Raw genomic sequence first — 18,495 nt, 5'->3', positions numbered from 1 at the left:
TTTGTTTTTCTTTAAGAAAAAAAAATCAAGTTGCCAGGAATCATCATTCTCTTGATTTTTAAAAATATATTTATTCCTAGAGAGAGGAGAAGGGAGGGAGAAGGAAAGGGAGAGAAACCTCGGATCAGTTGCCTCTTGCGCGCCCCTGACCAGGGACCAGAACCCACAGCCCAGGCCTGCGCCCTGCCTGGGTACTGAACCGGGGACCCTCTGCCTTGTGGGACAACGTGCAGCCCACTGAGCCACGCCAGTCAGGGCACACTGGTATTTTTTTAACCGTTTAAAACCACTAAGCCATCCTCACCTTATCCGAGAGAGAGAGAGAGAGAGAGAGAGAGAGAGAGAGAGCATGCGCGTTTGTGTCCGTGTGTGTGTGTGTGTCTGTGCGTGTGTGTGCGTGTGCGTGTGTGATCTCTCCCCCAGAATGTGAGCAGGCACTGGTGGAAGGAAGGAAGGGAGGGAGGGAGGAAGGGAGGAGGCAGAGAGGGTAACAGTTGCTGTAACAAAAGCTCTCCTGGGGACCAGAGTTGCCAAGGAGGAGCTGACCTGTCGGACCTGGGAGGGCGTCAGTCAGAGGAGTGACCTGGAGCGGGGTCCCCAGGACAACAGGCGAGGCCTGGGGGTTTGCGGTTGCGGGTTTGGGAGAACCAGGCCTCACGGGGGGGGGGGGGGGGGGGGGAGACGGGAGGCCCCGTGGGAGACTTTGAAGAAGAGAGCATGGAGTGCCTCATCTACCGGGCCAAGGAGAGACGGGTGGCCCCCAAATCCCTAGTGGGGGGCTGGTTAAGTCCACCGAGTCCAGCAGACCACAGTGCCGTCCTCCAGACAAATGGGGTCCCCTTAGGGCTGCAGCTCTCGGGGCCCTGGGGCTGGTGTGCACAGGACACAGTGTTCGGCGGGGGGGGTGCTGCAGTCACTCCACACATGGCTTTCCCTCTGTTGTGGGGACCGGCTCCTCCCAGGGATCATCTGGCCCCAGGGAGCCCAGAGGTGTCGACCTTGACCTTGGGCAGACATGGTGGATTCGAAGGGAATGAACCTTGCGTCTTCAGCCCCTGAGCACTGGGCTCCTTTGTAGCCACAGCTTGACCAGCCGACTCTGGTCAACACATCAGGAAAGACAGAAAGAGTGGGCGAGGGGGGGGTGCAGGAAAGGAGTGCCAGGCGGAGGGCTGTGGGCCAGGGAGTGTCGGCTGCAGAGGCAGGTCTGGGGTCAGGAGCACAGAGGGGCTGGGAGGACCCTGGGAATGAATGGGGGCTCCTGCGAGAGCTCTGCGGGGAGGGGACTCCAGGAAGAGCCGGCAGGGGAGGCCTTGCCCTCTCTCGTAGGCCCAGGGGCTGTGTTTGGGGTGGGCGGGGTGTGGCTGTAGGGGCCACTGGAGCCAAGCACCTCACACTGAGGCCTGAAATGACAGACCATGCCCTCACGCTTCCGGCCTCTTAGCTCCTGGTGTCGCGGCGACCCTTGCGGTGTCTTGTCTCCATTCAGCCTCTGTCCTGGGAGGCCTCCCAATCTAAGTGGACGAAGGCTCCGTCCTAATCTTAACTAGGTACACCTGCAAAGGCCCTTATTAGTTCCAGATAAGTCCCCATTCCCAGGGACCAGGCGTTAGGGCTTCAACGTGTTTTCTGGGGGAGAACCAGTACGAGCTATGACAGGTGGTCACCACGTGACACGCGGCCCAGAGGACAGGCCCCGGCAGGGCTGAGCAGCCTCGGCACACACAGGGCGGTGGGGATGGGGGCGGGGACCGCAGGCGGAGAACAGAAGGCTCCTTGAAGAAAGGCACCGGAGGGGAGAAGGGGGGGCGGAAGGGAGGGGTCAGGACGGAGACCCTTGTCCACGGGCTCCGGCCTCGGGTGACAATGATTCCTTTACTAAAGGGAAGCTGCATCTGAGAAGGAGACCCTTCCAGTCGGTGGCCGGACGACTGGCCAGCCCCACACAATGGCCCCTCTGTGCCCTTCTGGTGCAGATGGCCCCGGGCGCCTCCGCCTTCGCGGGGTCTGCACCCCTGCCCTCCGGGGCTCCCACTCGGGCTTCCTTTCACGAAAAGGGGGAGTAGAACAGAGGGGCCAGCACATGATTTTTTAAAAGTATAATAATTATTTGAGTCAAATAGTTGAATGATTTAAAAGTACGTAGCAAAGGCCCGAGAGCCCGGGCAGTTGGGGTGGAACAGTGTTACTGCACAGCAGGAGCGGCCCCGGCTCCTCCGGACGCAGCTGGGCCTTCGAGTGGGGTCTCCACGACTCATCAGCTTCAGACTTTGAGGGAACAAGTGGAGCTCTGGTCCCGCATCATCGTGGCTTCAATACAAGAGCCACCTGTGGCCCTGAGGCCGGGCCTCACCTGGATGAGGTGGGGGGGGGGGGCGGAAAGGGGGAGGGCTTAGAAGTGCGAACTTCCTGTTGCCAGGTAGGTCCCAGGGAGGCAGTGATGACGCACGGGGACAGACGGGCACTGGCCTTGGTGAGGTCACTTCCGAAGGCACGTAAGTGTTGAATGACTAATTGTACACCTGACACTAACGCAACGTGTGGGTCTGCTGTAGTTAACAATAAATGTAAAAAGAAATGCGGAGTCACAGGCCCGCCCGGCCCTCCTCCAGGGGACCTTCCTGCGTGCCGGGCTGAGAAGTGCGGGGGGGCTGTGGACTCAAGCAGCTGGCTCCCTCCGCGCCGCTCGGAGACCCGCACCCACCCCCACCCCCACCCCCACCCCACCCTCGCCACAACCTCCCTAAGCCCCGCCCCCTCCTGTCCACAGGATCTCCGCAGGCGTGTGTCCCGAGTCCTCGTGCCACACCCTCCCTGGCAGTGCGTGAAGCAGGTCATTCTTCGTCACCCCATGGGTCGCCCACGGGGCGGAGGGGTGGGAGGGAGCCATACTTAATGCGCATCGGTCGGGAAGAGCTTTCCTGCGTGGGTGCCATCGTCGCCGTCCTCCCAAGTGGCCGCGGGTCCCTCCGTGCGCCTGGTGCGCTCAGTGCGCGCAGGCCCGCCGGGGGCGCAGGCGTCGCCTGTCTGGTGTGTGTGTGTGGGGGGGGGGGCGCCCCGAGGAGGGAGGGCTGCCCCGCCTAAGGGAGGGCGGGGCCCGGAAAGGCCTGCACCCCCTCTTCTGAGAGGCCAGTCTCTGCCTACAGTTTAGCTGGAGTCCCGCGCATTTCTTCCCCTCCCTTTCAAGCTCCCTGCCCCCCCCCTTTTTCTAGGAGATTCTTTCTTCTGGGTGTGTCCACCTCTTTCCTGTTACTTCTCCGCACAGAGCCTCAGTGTCTCCTCTCACACCCGAAGACCGGACTTTTCAGGGAACTAAATTACCTTGAGGGTCAAGGCCTCATTCACATGGGTCTCAGACACGAGGTTTGGTTTTGTGTTTTAATTATGGTATAAGATAGTTTACCATTTCAACCATTTTTTGGTGTCTAGTTCAGTGGCATGAAGTCCGTCTCCAGAACTCTTTTCATCTCATAAGACAGAGGCTCTGTCCCCACTAAACACTTAACTCCCCGTTTTCCCCTCCAACCCTGGCGACCACCATTCTTTCTGTCTCTGTAAGTGACTCCCCTCAGAACCTCATACGAGCAGAATGACACAGTCTTTGTCTTTTTAAAAAAAGATTTTTACTTATTTTTAGAAAGAGGAAGGGAGGGAGAAAGAAAGGGAGAGAATCATCAGAGTGTGGTTGCCTCTCACACGCCCCCAGCTGGGGACCTGGCCTGAAACCCAGGCCTGTGCCCTGACTGGGAACTGAACCAGCAGCCCTTTGGTCCATGGGCCAGTGCTCAGTCCACTGAGCCACTCCAGCCAGGGCGTCTGGCTTATTTCAGTTGGTATAATGTCCCCGGGGCTCCGTGCCGTGGCGCATGTCAGGATCTGCTGTGTGTGTGGTGTGGGTCGCACTTTGTTTATCCACTTCTCTGTCTGTGGACACTGGGTGGCTGCTGCCTCCAGCGGCAGGACTTCAGGACTCACCCAACGCTGATGAGTATCTGCCACGTGCCAGACTAAGGCTCCTAGGAAAAAAGCCTCGTTCTGCGTTTTTCTTTCAGATGGCAAGAAAGCCCTGCATTTGGTTGTACAAAAAGGGTTTTCAGTGGCAGCCTCCTCGGGCCAACGGTTGGAGCCCTTGCCAGTTGGCCACCCCCAAGGCGAGGGCCTGGGCTGGTGCTCCCGAAAAAAACTCAGCTCCATGTCTTAATCGTTCCGCATGATAAATATTTAAATAGCACTGATAATCGAACAGTCTTTTCAGGCCGTGCAGGTTACTGATTTCCTCCTGAATTTGACACTTTGACAGCCTGCAGACCATTTACCGTGCCGAGTTGATCTTTACATTTTAAAGGCAGCTCCTGATTCAAGAGCATAATGTGCTCTGGCTGCTCAGGCTTCTGATCCGTGTTGTAAAACCCCCCGGGGTGTGTGGGGTGCACAGTCATGGAACAGACTGTCACGTGCAAGCCGTGAACCCGAGCGCAGGAAACTGGTCTCGTTTATACACGACTGTTTTCTGCTCATGAGCATCCTCGGCCTGAGTATCCACCGCTCAGTCAAATGTGTTCTAATTAGCTCTGAAATCAGTCCTTTTTTGCTTCACAGAAACATCAAGTTGTTATTTTTTGTACTGGCAGGAAGGCAGCGTTCAAATCAGCCATTTCCCCTTGACAAAGTATTTGAAGTTGGGCTTCTATAAAAGTTTTTAATTTTTTTAACATTGATTTGGGGGGTGGGGAGAGGAATCTATTTATTGTTCCACTTGGTAATGCATCATTGATTGATTCTTGTATGTGCCCTGACGGGGTGGGGATCAAACCACGATGGCATATTGGGACTATGTTCCAACTGGCTGAGCTAACCTGCCAGGGGCCCATAAAAGTTTATATCTATGTAAAATGTATATGTGTATGTATACACACATATATGTAAATTGCACAGACATCTCTACGTGGGGTTTTATTTTCTTAAAAACATCTCTGAAACATTTCTATTTATGATCTATGTAATTTTTTAAAACATTTATTTCCAGAGAGAGGGGATGGGAGGGAGAAAGAAAGGAAGAGAAACATCAATGTATGGTTGTCTCTCATGTGCCCCCAGTCAGGGACCTGGCCCCCAACCCAGGCCTGTGCCCCGACTGGGAATACAACTGGTGACCCTTTGGTTTGCAGGCCAGCGCTCAATCCACTGAGCCACTCCACCCAGGGCTCTATAGGGGTTTTTAAATTGCTAATTGAATTCCCTTGCCGTCAGAATGTAAGCTCCACTGGGCAGGTTTTGTTTGTTTGTTCAGAAGGTGTCCCAAACACAGGTTGACACTCAGTGTTTGTGGAATGAATACAGTAGTCCCTCTTTATATCGCGGCCTCACTGTATCGCGGAATTTTTAAAAAATATTATATTTAATTATTTATTGCGGCTTTTTCGCTATAGTGGGATTTTGAGGTACTGTATGTGTATGTTAAAGTTACGTAGGTTTAAGGGTGTAGAATATGTTTAAGAACATAAGTAGTGTTTATGTAAGTGTGGAAAAGGTTAATAAGGGAGTGGGAAAGGTTAATAAGGGACTGGGAACGGTTTATAAGTGTGTGGGAAGGGTTTCTAAAGCTTTAAAATATATATAAATACTAAAATACATGTAAGGCTCCTACTTTGCGGATTTTCACCTATCGCGGGGGCATCTAGAACGTCATACCCGCGATAAGGGAGGGAACACTGTATTTGCATAAGGGTGCAGAAGGGCAAACGCAGCTTCCTGGATGCCGCTCACACCCCTGTAAGGCACTCCGCCCTGTTCCGGGTCCCCCCAGGGCAGCTGGACTCTGCTCTGACTTACTTACGCCATGACAGGTGCACAGTTAGGTGGTCTCCCTTCTCCCGAAAGCCAGCCACGCTGCAGTACGCTCCTACCTTTGTGTAACAGTGCAGAACGTTTTAGAGAATAAATTATGGACGTGGAATTGTCACGGAAGTGCTGTGTTAATATTTCTAATACAGGGAAGATTTTGTGTGCTCCCTTGGAGTTCAAAACAATTGACTCTGAATCATTGTCATCTTTTAAACATTGAATTTTTAGCAGGAACAGCATCGTTACCACTATTAGGATTTTTAGGCAAAAAACGCGCAAGTGAAATTCAGTTTCTGCGCCGTCTGCTCCGAAGTCCGGGCTGATGCCTGGTTGTGCACAGCCCGCGAGCTAAGAATGAGTTCACATTTTAAGTGTTTTGAAAAACAATCAAAAGAAGAATGACAGGAAGCCCAGGTTTCTGGGAGTGGATAATGTTTTTCTGGGATGCTGCCGCACCTGCCTGCTTAGGTCTTGTCCGTGGCTGCTTTCCAGCAAAGCGAGCAGTCGGGACAGGCCGCATGGCCTGTTACAGCCTGGCTCCTTACAGACCCCTGCCCTGGACCACTGGCCCCAGGGACGCTCCTAGGATGTGCTGGCGTGGCCAAGCCTCCTGCTCCGTCCAACAGCCCGCAATAAGTGCGTCCCCCTGCACCCCACCCCTCACCGCTCCCCCCTCCACCCGGAGCACACAGTTCCCTGCTGCTCCCAGGTTTGGTGGCAGGAGAGCAAAGCCTTTTAGTTTTGCACGAGGGTGATACACCTATGGCGAATGAATTCAGACTAAAGTGTGAATGTCTAATGGGCCTGCCTCTGTTCTCTCACCCCTGTAAGTTGTACTGGTATTTTTTTGGTAAGGACTTTGCTCTCTGAACGCATAATCTTTGAAGGGGCTTTCCCAATTCTCCCTAGTAGACCAGGACTCAGCAACCTGGTGCCGACTTTCCATTCATTCCTCATCTGAGAGATATTGAGGCGAACAAGGCGAGCATGCAGTCTAAGTTGCCTACTCCGCAAAAGCAAAACTCAGAGGCGCTCCTAGGAAATGCAAATCCAACTTCCGGGGTCAGTTTGCTGATGTTTCCAGAATCGCTTGAGCAAAAGACTGAGTGCTGCAGCCAGTGATTCGTGGTTGGCTCACGTGGGGGAGAAAGTGTTACTTATTGCACAGTTTTAAAATTCCAGGCAAGTTTGGTCATCTTTTCATGCTCCCAGAGTCCACAGCGCAGATCACAGGTTGCTCTCTTGCCGGATCACTAAATGGGCAAACGGACTAAATACCAGCATTCCAGAGGCGGCTTTAGTTGTGACAATGACAGCAGGACTGGAAACGCTGCCCCGAAGAGCAGGAAGGCTCATCAGAAGGGCCCCCTGGGGGGACAGCCTCTTTCCCGTCGTGGGAAGTACTTCCGTCCTCTCTCTGCACGCTTGTCACACCCCTCACATGGCAGGAGGTTTGAAACACTTCAGTCTCGTCACTCCCTCGAGTGAGTTCCCTTTCGTCTCCCAAAGAGCTAACAGGCTCTTTTCAGGCCTTTGAAAGACAGCACCTCTTTTTCGTTCTCTGAAAGGGAAGTGAGGGGAAGCGTGCGGCTGTTAAAAGTCTCTTTAAGCGCTTAGCGAGCTGCCGTGGTATTTTAAGAGACACGTTGGTGAGGAATGGAGTTGGGAGGTAAAGACCTCAAGTTATCATGCCGAGGGGTGCGGCCCTCTTTACTGTCTTTCTCCCAAGACTTTTTGGAGGTTTAACCGATACGCCGTGAAGTGCTCCCCTCCCCAGCGCACAGTGCCAGGACGTGTACCCAGGTGTACACCTGTGCCCCTGCCACCACGACCAAGATCTGGAACTTCTGCATCACTCGGAGCTGCCTCTCCCCCCCGAGGGTCACCACTCAACACAGGAGAGAGGCTGCCTGGACTTGAACTTTGAATAAGTGAATTCACTCAGCGTGTGCCCTGATGTCTAGTTTCTTTCGTTCACTATGGTTTTGAGATACGTCTGTGCTCTGGTAGAAAGACAGGAAGGGAAGGGAGAAAGAGAGGGAGACAAACATTGTTTGGTTTCCTCTCGAGTGCCCCCAGCTGGGGACCTGGCCTGCAACCCAGGCACGTGCCCTGACTGGGAATCGAACCAACCAGCCTTCGCCTTGTGGGATGACACCCAACCCACTGAGCCCCACCAGCCAGGGCAAATTCTCGTGTGTGTGTGTGTGTGTGTGTGTGTGTGTGTGTGTGTTTAAAATTAAAAACCAATGCTTCTCAAACATCAAGTGACTGCTCTGAAAAGCGATTCTGTAAGTCATTTTGCTAGATGAGACCCCAGAGAGAATGCCGTGTAAGTTCCCCAGGAGCCAGGCCAGGAAGGAGGGGAAGGGTCGGGGTTCATTTGTTACTCCTTCCTCTAACCCTGAAGAAAACACAAGCTAATCCATTCTTGATTCTCTGCAGCAGCAGCCGACAAACAAATAAAAGAAACCCGCTACCATTAACACAATATTAAACAAAAACACTCTTCCAAGGGGCGCTTACCAAGAAACCATCCTGCTCTGCAGCCCGCAGGCGCACGGCCAAGGCCGGTAGAGCGGGAAAGCAGAGCTTCAGCCTGAGGCTGCAGGGGTGGGCTCTCAGTCCCTCCGCCGCTGTCCCCCCGGCAGGTTGCCGTCCCTGTCCTGCCTCTGCACAGCCCCCAGGAACGGGGGTCTCAGTGTCCTGGTCTCCCTTCCCTCCAGCTTGCTGAGTCTTCTCTTCCTTTACTGAAGGCAGGGTCCCAGGTCAGATGTCCCTTCCCGACAAGCCTCCTCGCCCCCACCCCGGCCCCGGGACCCCCCTCTCACACCCTGTCCTCCCCCCTCGCTGGGTTCCTACCTGGAAGACTCTTGCATCCTGGGTCACTGGGGCCTCGTTGTCCAGGATTACAAACTCCCAGAGTGCAAGGCTCCGTCCCTGGGGTCCCTGCATCCGTAGCGGGAGGACAGGGCCTGGCATGCACTTGGCCCCCATCAAGGTTTGCTGAAGGGAGCTGGAGGGGGACCCTGTGCTGGGAGGCGCTGAGCCGGCGGGCAGGGAGCTGGGACAACCTCACCCACACGTGCGGACGGATGTGGCCTCCCCTGCCCGCAGCTGCGGCCCCTGCCTGTGGGTGACTGACCCCGCCTGTCGCCCTGGGCCCACCCCTCCATGTCGGGGGCTCCCATCTAGGACGGTCTCCTGAAACCTGCTTACGTCCCCCTAAGCTGCTGTGGGCCTGCCAACTGGTGTCGGGGCCTCTGGCCTTGCCTCCTGCGCCCGCTGTCCACACATCAGCGACTTAACGCTGGACCCGGATGGGATCGCGTCAGCACACCTCTGAGGACCCCTCCTCAGCTTCCAGTGCTTTCCAGGCCTGCCCTCTCCCGCCCTCTCCCCTGCTGGAGCCCCCACACTGTCCCCGGGGCCTGAGCACCAGCCCCCGGGGCCCTGCCAGCTGTTTCCTGTGGCTACGGCCATCATCTCCTCAGGAAAAGAATCCGCTGTCCCCCTAGCACGGGGACAGTGCCCAGGGGTTCCTCCAGCCCGGGTCTGGTTCTGCGTAGAAGCTGAGCAGGTGAAATGCCTGTTTGTTTAGGAACTTGGTGCCCGGGGCCGCGCCATGGCCGCGACTGCCACTGGCGTCCCCGCAGCACCGGCCAAGCCCGCCGAGCCCAGGGCTCAAGCCCGCAGAACGGAAGGATGTCAGGGTGAGCCCCAGGGCCCTGTGGCAGCCACACGGCCCCTTCGCTGCGCCGAGAGGGAGCGCGCGGCGTGGGAACAGCCCGCGGGCTGGAGGCGGTGACCAGAGGCCGGTCCAGGCAGACCTCTGGCAGCGGGCGCCGCAGGGCCAGGGGCGGGGCGGGGGCCGGCGTTGGGGCCGCGCCCTCCGGCCACTCCCCGGGGAGAGCGGGCAGCGACCAGGCGGCTCCCCCAAGCGCTGCGCCCGGCTGCCGGTGCCTCCGCGGCCCATGTCCTCCGTGTCGCTGCGCTCGTCCCCGCTGCGGCTCCGCAAGATGAAGAAGGACGAGTCGTTCCTGGGCAAGCTGGGCGGGACCCTGGCGAGGAAGAAGAAGGCCAGGGAGGGTGAGTGTGCCCTCCGCGGGCTTCCAGCTGCGCCTGCGCCCGCGCCCCGTCAGGACCACGCGTCCCCGCGCGCGCCACCAAGTTCCGCTGGGACCAGGCGTCCGTGCGCGCGCCCCCGATCCCTGCCGGGGCCCCACATCCCCGCGCGCGCGCCCCCGATCGCGTTCGGCGTGGCACGCAGCCGCGACCTTTGGGACAGGCCTTGACCCTTGCTCCTTCCTCCTCTCCGAAACCTTATTTAAACACCGCCTGAGCCCGCCCCGGCCCGGCTGCCCCCTCCCGCGGTGGGTCGTGGAGCCCCTGCTGGGCTCCTGCTGAGGGCAGGACTGGGGGCCGAAGTCAGGCGAGCTGGGGTACGCGCGCCCGCCCTCGCGCCCAGCCCTGCCGGAGTCGCCGTGGATTTAGCGCCGTTCAAGGGCAGCAGCGCGTGCGGGCGGTTCCTGCGTCCCTCTGCTGTGACCCCCGCTCCACCAGCATTCACGGGGCACTTAATGCGGGCTGGACGCGGCCGGCCTCTGGTGCTCTTGGGGCGGGGGTGCCTGCGGCCCCCGCCCCGCACGTGTGTGTAGCGGGTGGGAATGTGGGGGGGGGGAGAGGGGGAGACGGGGCGCAGAGCACACAGGCCAGAGGCCGCGCGGGGTCTTGCTAGCAGGGACCGCAGAGACCCCTCCCGCCCCCCAGGTGTGATTTCGTGTGCCCATGGAAATAATTCTAAAAAACTACCTCCTGTTACGAGTATTTTCGTTGCAAGGGGTGTCACCCCTGGCGTGTCCTGTGTGTGCTTTAAATACACTGCTGCCCCCAGGGCCTCTCCCAGGGCTGCATTCCTGAATTTTCCCTTTGTTCGGAGGGGAGATTCTTCCCCTAGGGAGGATTCCTGACGGGGCGGGGGTGGGGCCTGTGCTCGCTCGCGGGGGGGTGGGAGTGCGCAGAGGGCTGGCCAGGCAGGTTGTGGGGAAGCAAGCACCTGGAGTTGGGGGGGTACAGGGGGATGCAGAGGGACCACCTTCAGTCGCCGGAGCCTCACCTGCCTCCTAGACAGTCTCCCAGCACCTCTGTCACGGGGGTCATAGGCGTACCCCCTGGGACGCCTTTAACAAATTAGATTGTTCAGTTTCCGGAGGACAGGGCCTTGTCACCTTTAGCGGTCCCCTCCCGAGCAAATCGGCCGCTCCTCTCCTAGGCCTTACATTTGAGGACCCCATGGCCCGTGTGAATCTCTACGAAGCCAAGCTTCCTAAACATGAAGATAAAGGCCGGTCACTGACTCGCAATCATTCCCGCCGCCTGTCCGACGCGCGTCCTCACTTGCAGTCATTGTCATTTCAGTCCCTCGTTAGGCCTGACAGCAATTACAGACATAAATGACACTCCCTGTCCCCACGCGTTCAGCAGTGCCTGCTGGGGGACCCTGGAAGAGAAGACAGACGAGGCCCTTGCTCCCGTGGACCTGGGAGTCAGCTGAACTACACAGACTAACAATATACTATCAGGTTCCGTGAAGAAAATATCACCAGACAGTCAGTGCCCGGGAAAGGCCTCAGCACAGGCGATGTTTGGGTTGAGAACAGAAGGAACCGGGAAAGACGTCTTTCACAGAATAGCAAGTGAACAGAATGTTCTGGACTATTGCCTGATTTTTATAGGTGACATTTCCGCCCTTGGAATCCGAAGAACACACGCCTGAAGTCATGGACTGCTCCCGAGTCCCCAAGCGAGGTGCCTCTTGTCTTTGCTTTAATGAGGAAGTGTGTGCCTGGAAAACCGAGGGCCAGTCTGGTGTCATTTCAATGCACCGAGAATCCCAGGGGTCAGAAGCGTCCAGGGAGGAACCCAGGCGACGTGAACACATCAGGAGCCACACGCGGGCGGTGCTGCTGCTGTTGCTTCTGTTTGCGAGTCATCTGGGTCCCCCGCCTCGGTTCTCAAGGTTGGGGTGCCTGGCACCCGTAGGGGGCCCCACAGAAACCCAAGGCCGAAACTGTGATGGGCTCCGACGCAGCCCTCGGGGAGGGCCGGGCTTGGAAGGGCCTAGTGGCTTCCTTCTGGTCTCCTGGGAAGAGGGGAAGGAGTCCTCAGCGGGGGTGAGGCGTGAAGACTGGGCAGCGAGGTCCTGAATGATTGGGGGTTGCCCGTATTTCTGCAGGCCTGTTGCCCTGGCAACTCGCCCTCTGTGTCATTCACATGGCTCATGAGCTGGAGCAGGTCCTGGCCCAGACTTTGGGGCGGGCGCTTATCTGCCTGCCGCAGAATGATCAGGAAGGGGGGCTGAGGGGTTTGCTGGGCACTGCCAGCTGCGTGGTGGGTTTCATTTCCTTCTTTGTTAGAAAGTTGACAGTGAGCTCAGGCGCGTGGGTGGAGGGGCGCCTCTGTCAGGGAGGTGGGGGCAGCCCTGCTGAGAAGTTAGAGGCGCGGGGGAGCCTGGAGCATTTGGCCCCGCCCAGGGTGGCAGATCGCGTGGTTCTGACGGGGTGCGGGGTGAGGGGTGGTGCAGGAGGACCCCCCTGCCCTGTCCCAGGGGCCATCACTTTGGGAAAGGTTTGCGCTGGTGCTCAGAGGAGCCGACGCCGGAAGTGTCCAGGGATGATTTCACGCTGTGATTCAGACCTCCGTTCTAGCGGGGACCCCAATTATGTCATGTGGTGGCCCGGTTCAGAAAACGGAACTATGACTAACTGTGGGCATCTGCAAAAGGGGCAAGGAGCACTTAAAAAATTAAATTAAAAAAGCCCAAAGCTCCCCGTGGAAACTCCCGGGGACTTTCAGGAGCAATGTATTAATAGCTGGGTTGGTTTCACCTGGGCCAGAAGCGCAGGCGCGAGGGAAGGGTCCCCACGCGAGGCCCCTCTGGCCAGGGGGACGGCAAGGGGCGCCCAGGGATGCCCCAGCTGCCTCGTGACATCCTTTGAGGGGGCAAGGCCAGCTCTGGGGCCAGTGAAGCCCTGGAGGGAAGGGGCCGGTGGAATCCACCCCACGCGTGTGCCATGACAGGCCCCACTAGCACACAGGCCGTCGGCTCTGCCCACACACCAGTGATGGCACAGGACAGCTCCTGGCTGAAGCCACCAGAGCCAGACGGAGGTCCTGTCCCTCCTTTTTTTCTGTAGGGGGAAAAAACATTAAGGAAATTCCTAGTCTCTGACTGCCTTCTTTTTTTGGTAAATATTTGTTTCAGAGCAGTTTTAGGTTCACATTCCCTAAAGACTGATGACGCACGGTGTCCTTTCTTGTGCTGCGTGCCACCTGTGTGTCTTCTTTGGTGCAACGTCTGTTCAGATCTTTAGCTTAATTTGCGATTGAGTTGTCTGATTTGTTCCTGTTGAATTGGAAGGGCTCCTAGCGTATGCTGGGTCTACCTCCTTTATTGGGTAAGTCTTCTCCTGCAGTTTCTCCGGGTCTGCGGCTTGTCCTCTGGGTCATTTGCTCAGCATTTGAGGAGCAAGATGTTGACTGAAACTTCTGACACTAGATCTAGTGCGACTGCTAGGGGCTGTGACCTTGAACAGAGGGTGCAGGTGTTACGTTCCTTTGTGGACTTGAGCTGATTTCCAGGAGAGAAACCTCCATGTTCTAAACCACTGTCTGTTCGTCCAGTGGGTTCCCTTCGGATTGCCCATCTTTACCGAGTGATGAGCTGTGGAGACACTGTGTCGCCCCCACACCAGCCCCGTGACCCAGCGCCTGGCAATGAGCTGGCCCTGCAAGGCAGGAAACTCCCCCTTGTTTTATAGTCAAGGAAACACAGACTTGCTCAGCAGCGACTCCTTGGTAGTTTGAACCAACTGGGAGTGGTTCTGCCCCAGGGGACATTGGCAGTGCCTGGGGACACTTTGGGTCGTCACAGCTGGGTGTCGGGAAGCTCCTGGCTTCTAGTGGGTGGAGGCCAGGATGCTGGGAAGCTTCCACAGTGCATAGGACCTGCACACACCCAACAGCCCCCAATGTCAGAGCATGGAGCTCAGGGGGACAAAGCTTGGCCTTTGTTTGCTGGGGCATCTCAATGACTCCAGGAGCTGGCTAACCAGCCCCCAGTGCTGGGGGAGTTCCTCAGGGCCCTCCGGAACGACCCCGGTGCCGTCCTCTGAGCCCACCCCAGGCCCAGGCCCAGCCCCTGGCGGCTGGGGTCTCAGCTCAGTTTCTTGAAAGAGAGAATCCACATGGCCTACCTGGTCCTCTGTCCCAGGACAGCAGAGCGGGTGGTGCCCGAGAGCTCGGAGGGCCCAGGACTCGGGTAATAGAAGCTTCACCTGTCACTCACCTGGTGGGCTGGGAGCTGGCGGTAGGCGGTGACCCGGCCTGTCCTCAGGAGCCTGGGCGAGAGGGCAGGCCGGTGTGCTGATGGAGAGCCACGGCAGGTGTTGGGGGACAGGCTGGACCTGGGCTTCTAGGTTCCGGCTGGAGGTTGCAGGCAGGAGAAGGCTAGGAACTACCCAGCGGAGGGTATGTAGGTCTCCCTGCCTGTGGCCCTGGAGAAGATCTCAGCTAGTCCCTCTTGGGAACAGTCGGGTACTTTGTAGTGGCTGGGCCGCGGCCTGGCGTGTGGGCCATGGTCAGCCGTGGGCGAGCCGGGGCGGTCTGCGGGGGCCCTGTCATCTCTGGCACGCGGGATCTAAAGACTGGGTAAGGCGCATGATGTCTCGGACCCCATCTCCAGCTCCCAGCTGCAGAGCCGAAGCCCCGGGTGGGAGGCAGAGTTGCGCCCGCTCAGGACATTTTGCACAGAGAACTCATTGGGACCATGGTGACTTTGAAGTGACCTCCACATCCTGTTCCCTAGTAGATGTCAACAGCTCCTCCACTTTTAAAAATAAAAAGGGAAGAGCATCATTCTCTGGGGTAAGAGATACGAAAAGGGCCTGTAATGAGGTGGCCTCCTTCGGCCAGGGGAGGCAGGACCCTGGAAATTCTGCAAATTCCCAGGCACCCACGTGATGGAGTTGGCCACCTACAGGCTCCTTAAGAGTCATGCTTAAGGGCGGTTGGGTGCCTAACCTCTTGAGAAGGGAGAGTGGCTGGTAGGAAGTGGAGGGGCCGTGTAGACAGTGAATTCTAGAATGTTCTGTGGGAAGAAACAGGGTCAGTCCTGTTTGAACCCATCAGGCCCGTGAGGTTCTCTGCAGACCCTGCCAACACAGAGAAAAGCAATTGCACGTCCCTTTCGCCAAACCAAGTGCCTCTTTGAGCAACGCTCCCTCTGCCCGGCGGCTGTGCTGGCTCCTGTATCGCATCCTCCTCCTTGGAGAGCTGGGGTGGAAATCGCTGGAAATCCCTGTCCTGTTTTCCTTTCTCTGGCTGAGAGGAAATGGCTTTCGCGGGGGGAGGGCTCGGCGTAGCTTTGTAAAGTTTCCTTTGATTCTTCTGCTTATAATCTTCAAGTTCACTGTTTCTCCTTGTTTGTCCCCCCGTCATCCGGGAGCTGCAGGGGGGCATTTACGAGAGGCATGCGTGTAGCCTGTGCTGTGCCGGGCTTTGTCTGGCGGCCGGTGGAAACCTCCGGGAAACGCGGGCTCCGTGGAGAGCGGAAACCAAGCTGGGCGCAGAGTGAGGGCTTTGCTGCCTTACCCTCACGGGCCCAGCGGCCTCCTTCAGGAACGCTAACTCTCTGTGGTTCTCCTGGCCTCCTGGATGGACCTGTCCCCAGAGAGGCCGGTCGCCTTGGCAACCTCGCTCATTAGAGAAGCTCTACTTTGAAACCCTGTCTCCACGCCGTGGAATTAATATTTACCACGCATCCTGAATTGCCCACCCTGTCCAGTCGCCAGAATAATTAAGGGATGTTTATCAGACGTAAGTGGGCGTGCAGCTGCGGGGGGCGGTCAGGAGGGCCCCGTGTGATTGATGGTGGCTGGCCAAGGGCAGACACCTTTACTCGGCTGTCTTCTTGTTTCCAAGCGCACGGTTCCATCACACGTAAGGCACGCTGTACAAAGGCACGTTTTCCCCGCACTCTGAAACTCCGTAGGTTTTCAGTGAAATTGCTTTCCTTCCTAATGAGTGCGTTTACTATTCGTTATATTACACAGCGGCCGAGAAACTCCAGTAAGTTCAGGGTGCCTCCGAATATGGCAGCCCGCTGGTGTGAATCGGCTCATCTGTACGAATTGCTGTTGGGGAAGAGACCGGAAACCAGGAATGCCATCGTTCTGGAAGTTTCTGTGGCTTTGGCATCCTTGAGACCCTTCTCAGTGCTCCATGTCCACACGAGACTTGCTCTCTGGCCCCAGCACTGTCTGGTCTCTGGGGCTCATGACATCAGAGGGGGCATGTGACTGGCTCTGGGCAGCAAACAGAGTCCTTTTGTTTTGTACCTACTCTGAGTGGCTGGGCCGTGGAGACCTGTTTGCGGCGACGTGTGTCACCCTCTGCGTTTGGAAGCTTTGGGGCCGCACGCCCTCCTTTGTGAGCTGGGAGAGCGTTTGGGGGACATACCAGGTCTGCGCTCCCAAGCCCATGGACTGCGCCGGTTCTCAGAAGCCCAGCGTGTGTCGTGGGGCCTGCTCGCTGGGCGGGGGCGACAGATCTCCGCTGGCACCCTTGCTCCCTGGGGCCGCTGCGTCATCACTCCAAGACCCCCTTCCTGATGGGTACACACGCTTAGGGGACATGAGGAGGAAATCTGTGGAGCATGTGCTCAGGGAGCGTTAGTCAGGGGTGCTGCTGACTAGTGAGGGTGTCGCCACAGAATCACGACTTCACAGCCCGTCGTGGGGGAGGGACAAGTGGTTTCCACCCGAGAGCAGACGCAGCTCCATGGACGTAACCGACTGCCTGCCGCTGTGTTAAGAAGGATTCTGAGGCTGGGTCTGGGCGGGGGGAAGAAATGCTGGGGCTGAGCCGGCACTTGAAATGACGGTTCTTGGCTTGGGTCTTGAAACCTTTTCTTGCTGGTTAACCACAGTCGGTCACGACTGTGGGTGTCCCAAGGAAGGCCGTGTTCATGGTTGATGCCGGTTGCTTTCAAGTTACCGGTTTGCATGCTTTCACAGGAAAAGTTACAATTCCAGAGGATCTCAGCGTCACTCGAAAATTAAGTTACTGAAAAGTCAAAGAGAGTGCGGAAGACCCCTCGTGCCCGGCCTGTGTGGCCCTGTCCCTGGCTCGGGGCCCCCCGTGCGCGGCTCCCTGCTCTCTGGCGCCTGTCTGCCTGTGGGCTCCCCGTCGCCCTTCAGCGACCCTCTGTGCCTCTTGCTGCACCCCAACCTGCGCGTTCCTGCAGAGGTTGTCGGCTCTGCGCCCGTGTGCCTGCTCCCTGGGCCCCCGGGCCTGGTGTGTCGCTGTCTCGGGTCACGCGGGGCTGCCTTTGTGTACTGGCTGAGTAAGCAAGACGCCGTCGGTGGCAGCAGCAGCAAATGGTGAGCACGTCACTGCCCTCGGGAAAAGGACTTTGCAGATGTGGTTAATGAAGAGATGGGGAGAGTATCGGGCGGACACAAGAGTCCCTCTCGGAGGAGGCAGCAGTGTCGCCGTAAGAGACAGGGATGCGTCGAAGGGGCAGGCTGGAGCGTTGCGGCGCTGCACGCCAAGGAAAGCGGGCGCCTCCGGAAGCTGCGCTGGAGACCTTCTCCCCTCAGCTTGCGGAAGGGGCGTCAGCCCTGCCCGTTGGAGCCGATGAAACTTCTGATGTCCAGAACTATAAGGGAATACTTTTGTTTTTTTAAGCCACTACATTTGTGATCATTTTTTATGGCAGCAACAGGACAGGGATGCAGATGGATTGCTAGACAGACAGAGGGCGGGTGGGGACGCAATGAAACAGATGCAGGCCAGTGGGTGGCTCCAGGCAGTGGGTGTACACGGCCCCATGTCGTCCTCCACAGGCTCCTGTACGTTCGAACATGCTGGGGAAAATGCCTGGGCCGGGCAGGTGATAAGCCGCCCATCGGTGGGAGCCTCCTCTTGTCCCCATTATTACAACTACTGCCGCCCCCACGGGACCGTCAGATGGGGAAGGCGGAGACCGCAGACCTGGTGCGGGGCTGGCGGTAAGTGGACGGAGCTGCGCAGGCCGCTCCCCGAGTCCGTTGCAATTTCTCCCTGTCGCCCGGTCGGGTCCAGGCTGCGAGCTTTTGCGGGGATGGGATGGGGAGGTGCCCCAAGATCCGCGCCCGTCACCTTCACACACCCCGCGCTGCTGCTCCCAGTGACGTCCGCGCTTGGCAGGGGAAGTGAGTTGTTTCCGTGAAGTCTGTCTGGAACACATACTATTAGCATAACGAGGTTTTAATGACGTGCCGTTTTGTGGAGCAGCACACGGAACGACGATCGGCTGTGCGGCTGCGCTCTGCTGCGCGCCCAGGTTTCTGCAGTTACTACTTCCGTTTGCTTGCTTCGAGCGCTGCGTCCAGGCGGCCCTTCGCCGTCTCGTGGACACGGTGTCCCGGGCAGGAAGCACATCCTGTCTGTGAGCTCGGGGCCTGCTTGATCGGGCCCTGGGTGCCGTCTCTGAAGGAGGTTTGGGTTTGTGCAGATTCGTGCGGGGCTCTCTGCTCCTTTTTCCTAATTGCCACACAGCGGAGGCAACCCACCTGTGCATCCACAGAGGTGTGGATGCCTACGACGGGG

General features: G+C 57.7%; 1 protein-coding gene across 1 annotated transcript in view; it reads left to right on the top strand.

The window, feature by feature from the left end:
* The first annotated feature begins 9,722 nt into the window (after positions 1-9,722).
* The window catches only part of PARVB (parvin beta), a 71,439-nt gene continuing 62,666 nt past the window's right edge, over positions 9,723-18,495 (top strand). The window contains exon 1 of the mRNA XM_090272282.1: positions 9,723-9,933. Within this exon, the coding sequence (XP_090128408.1) occupies positions 9,819-9,933 (115 nt within the window). The 5' untranslated portion in view covers positions 9,723-9,818. The remainder of the gene's footprint in view (positions 9,934-18,495) is intronic.

Source organism: Furipterus horrens, unplaced genomic scaffold, assembly GCF_987537825.1.
Source record: "Furipterus horrens unplaced genomic scaffold, mFurHor1.1.pri manual_scaffold_4, whole genome shotgun sequence".
Taxonomy (NCBI): domain Eukaryota; kingdom Metazoa; phylum Chordata; class Mammalia; order Chiroptera; family Furipteridae; genus Furipterus; species Furipterus horrens.
The sequence above is the reverse complement of the archived record's forward strand: the minus strand, read 5'-3'. Positions and strand labels throughout refer to the sequence as shown.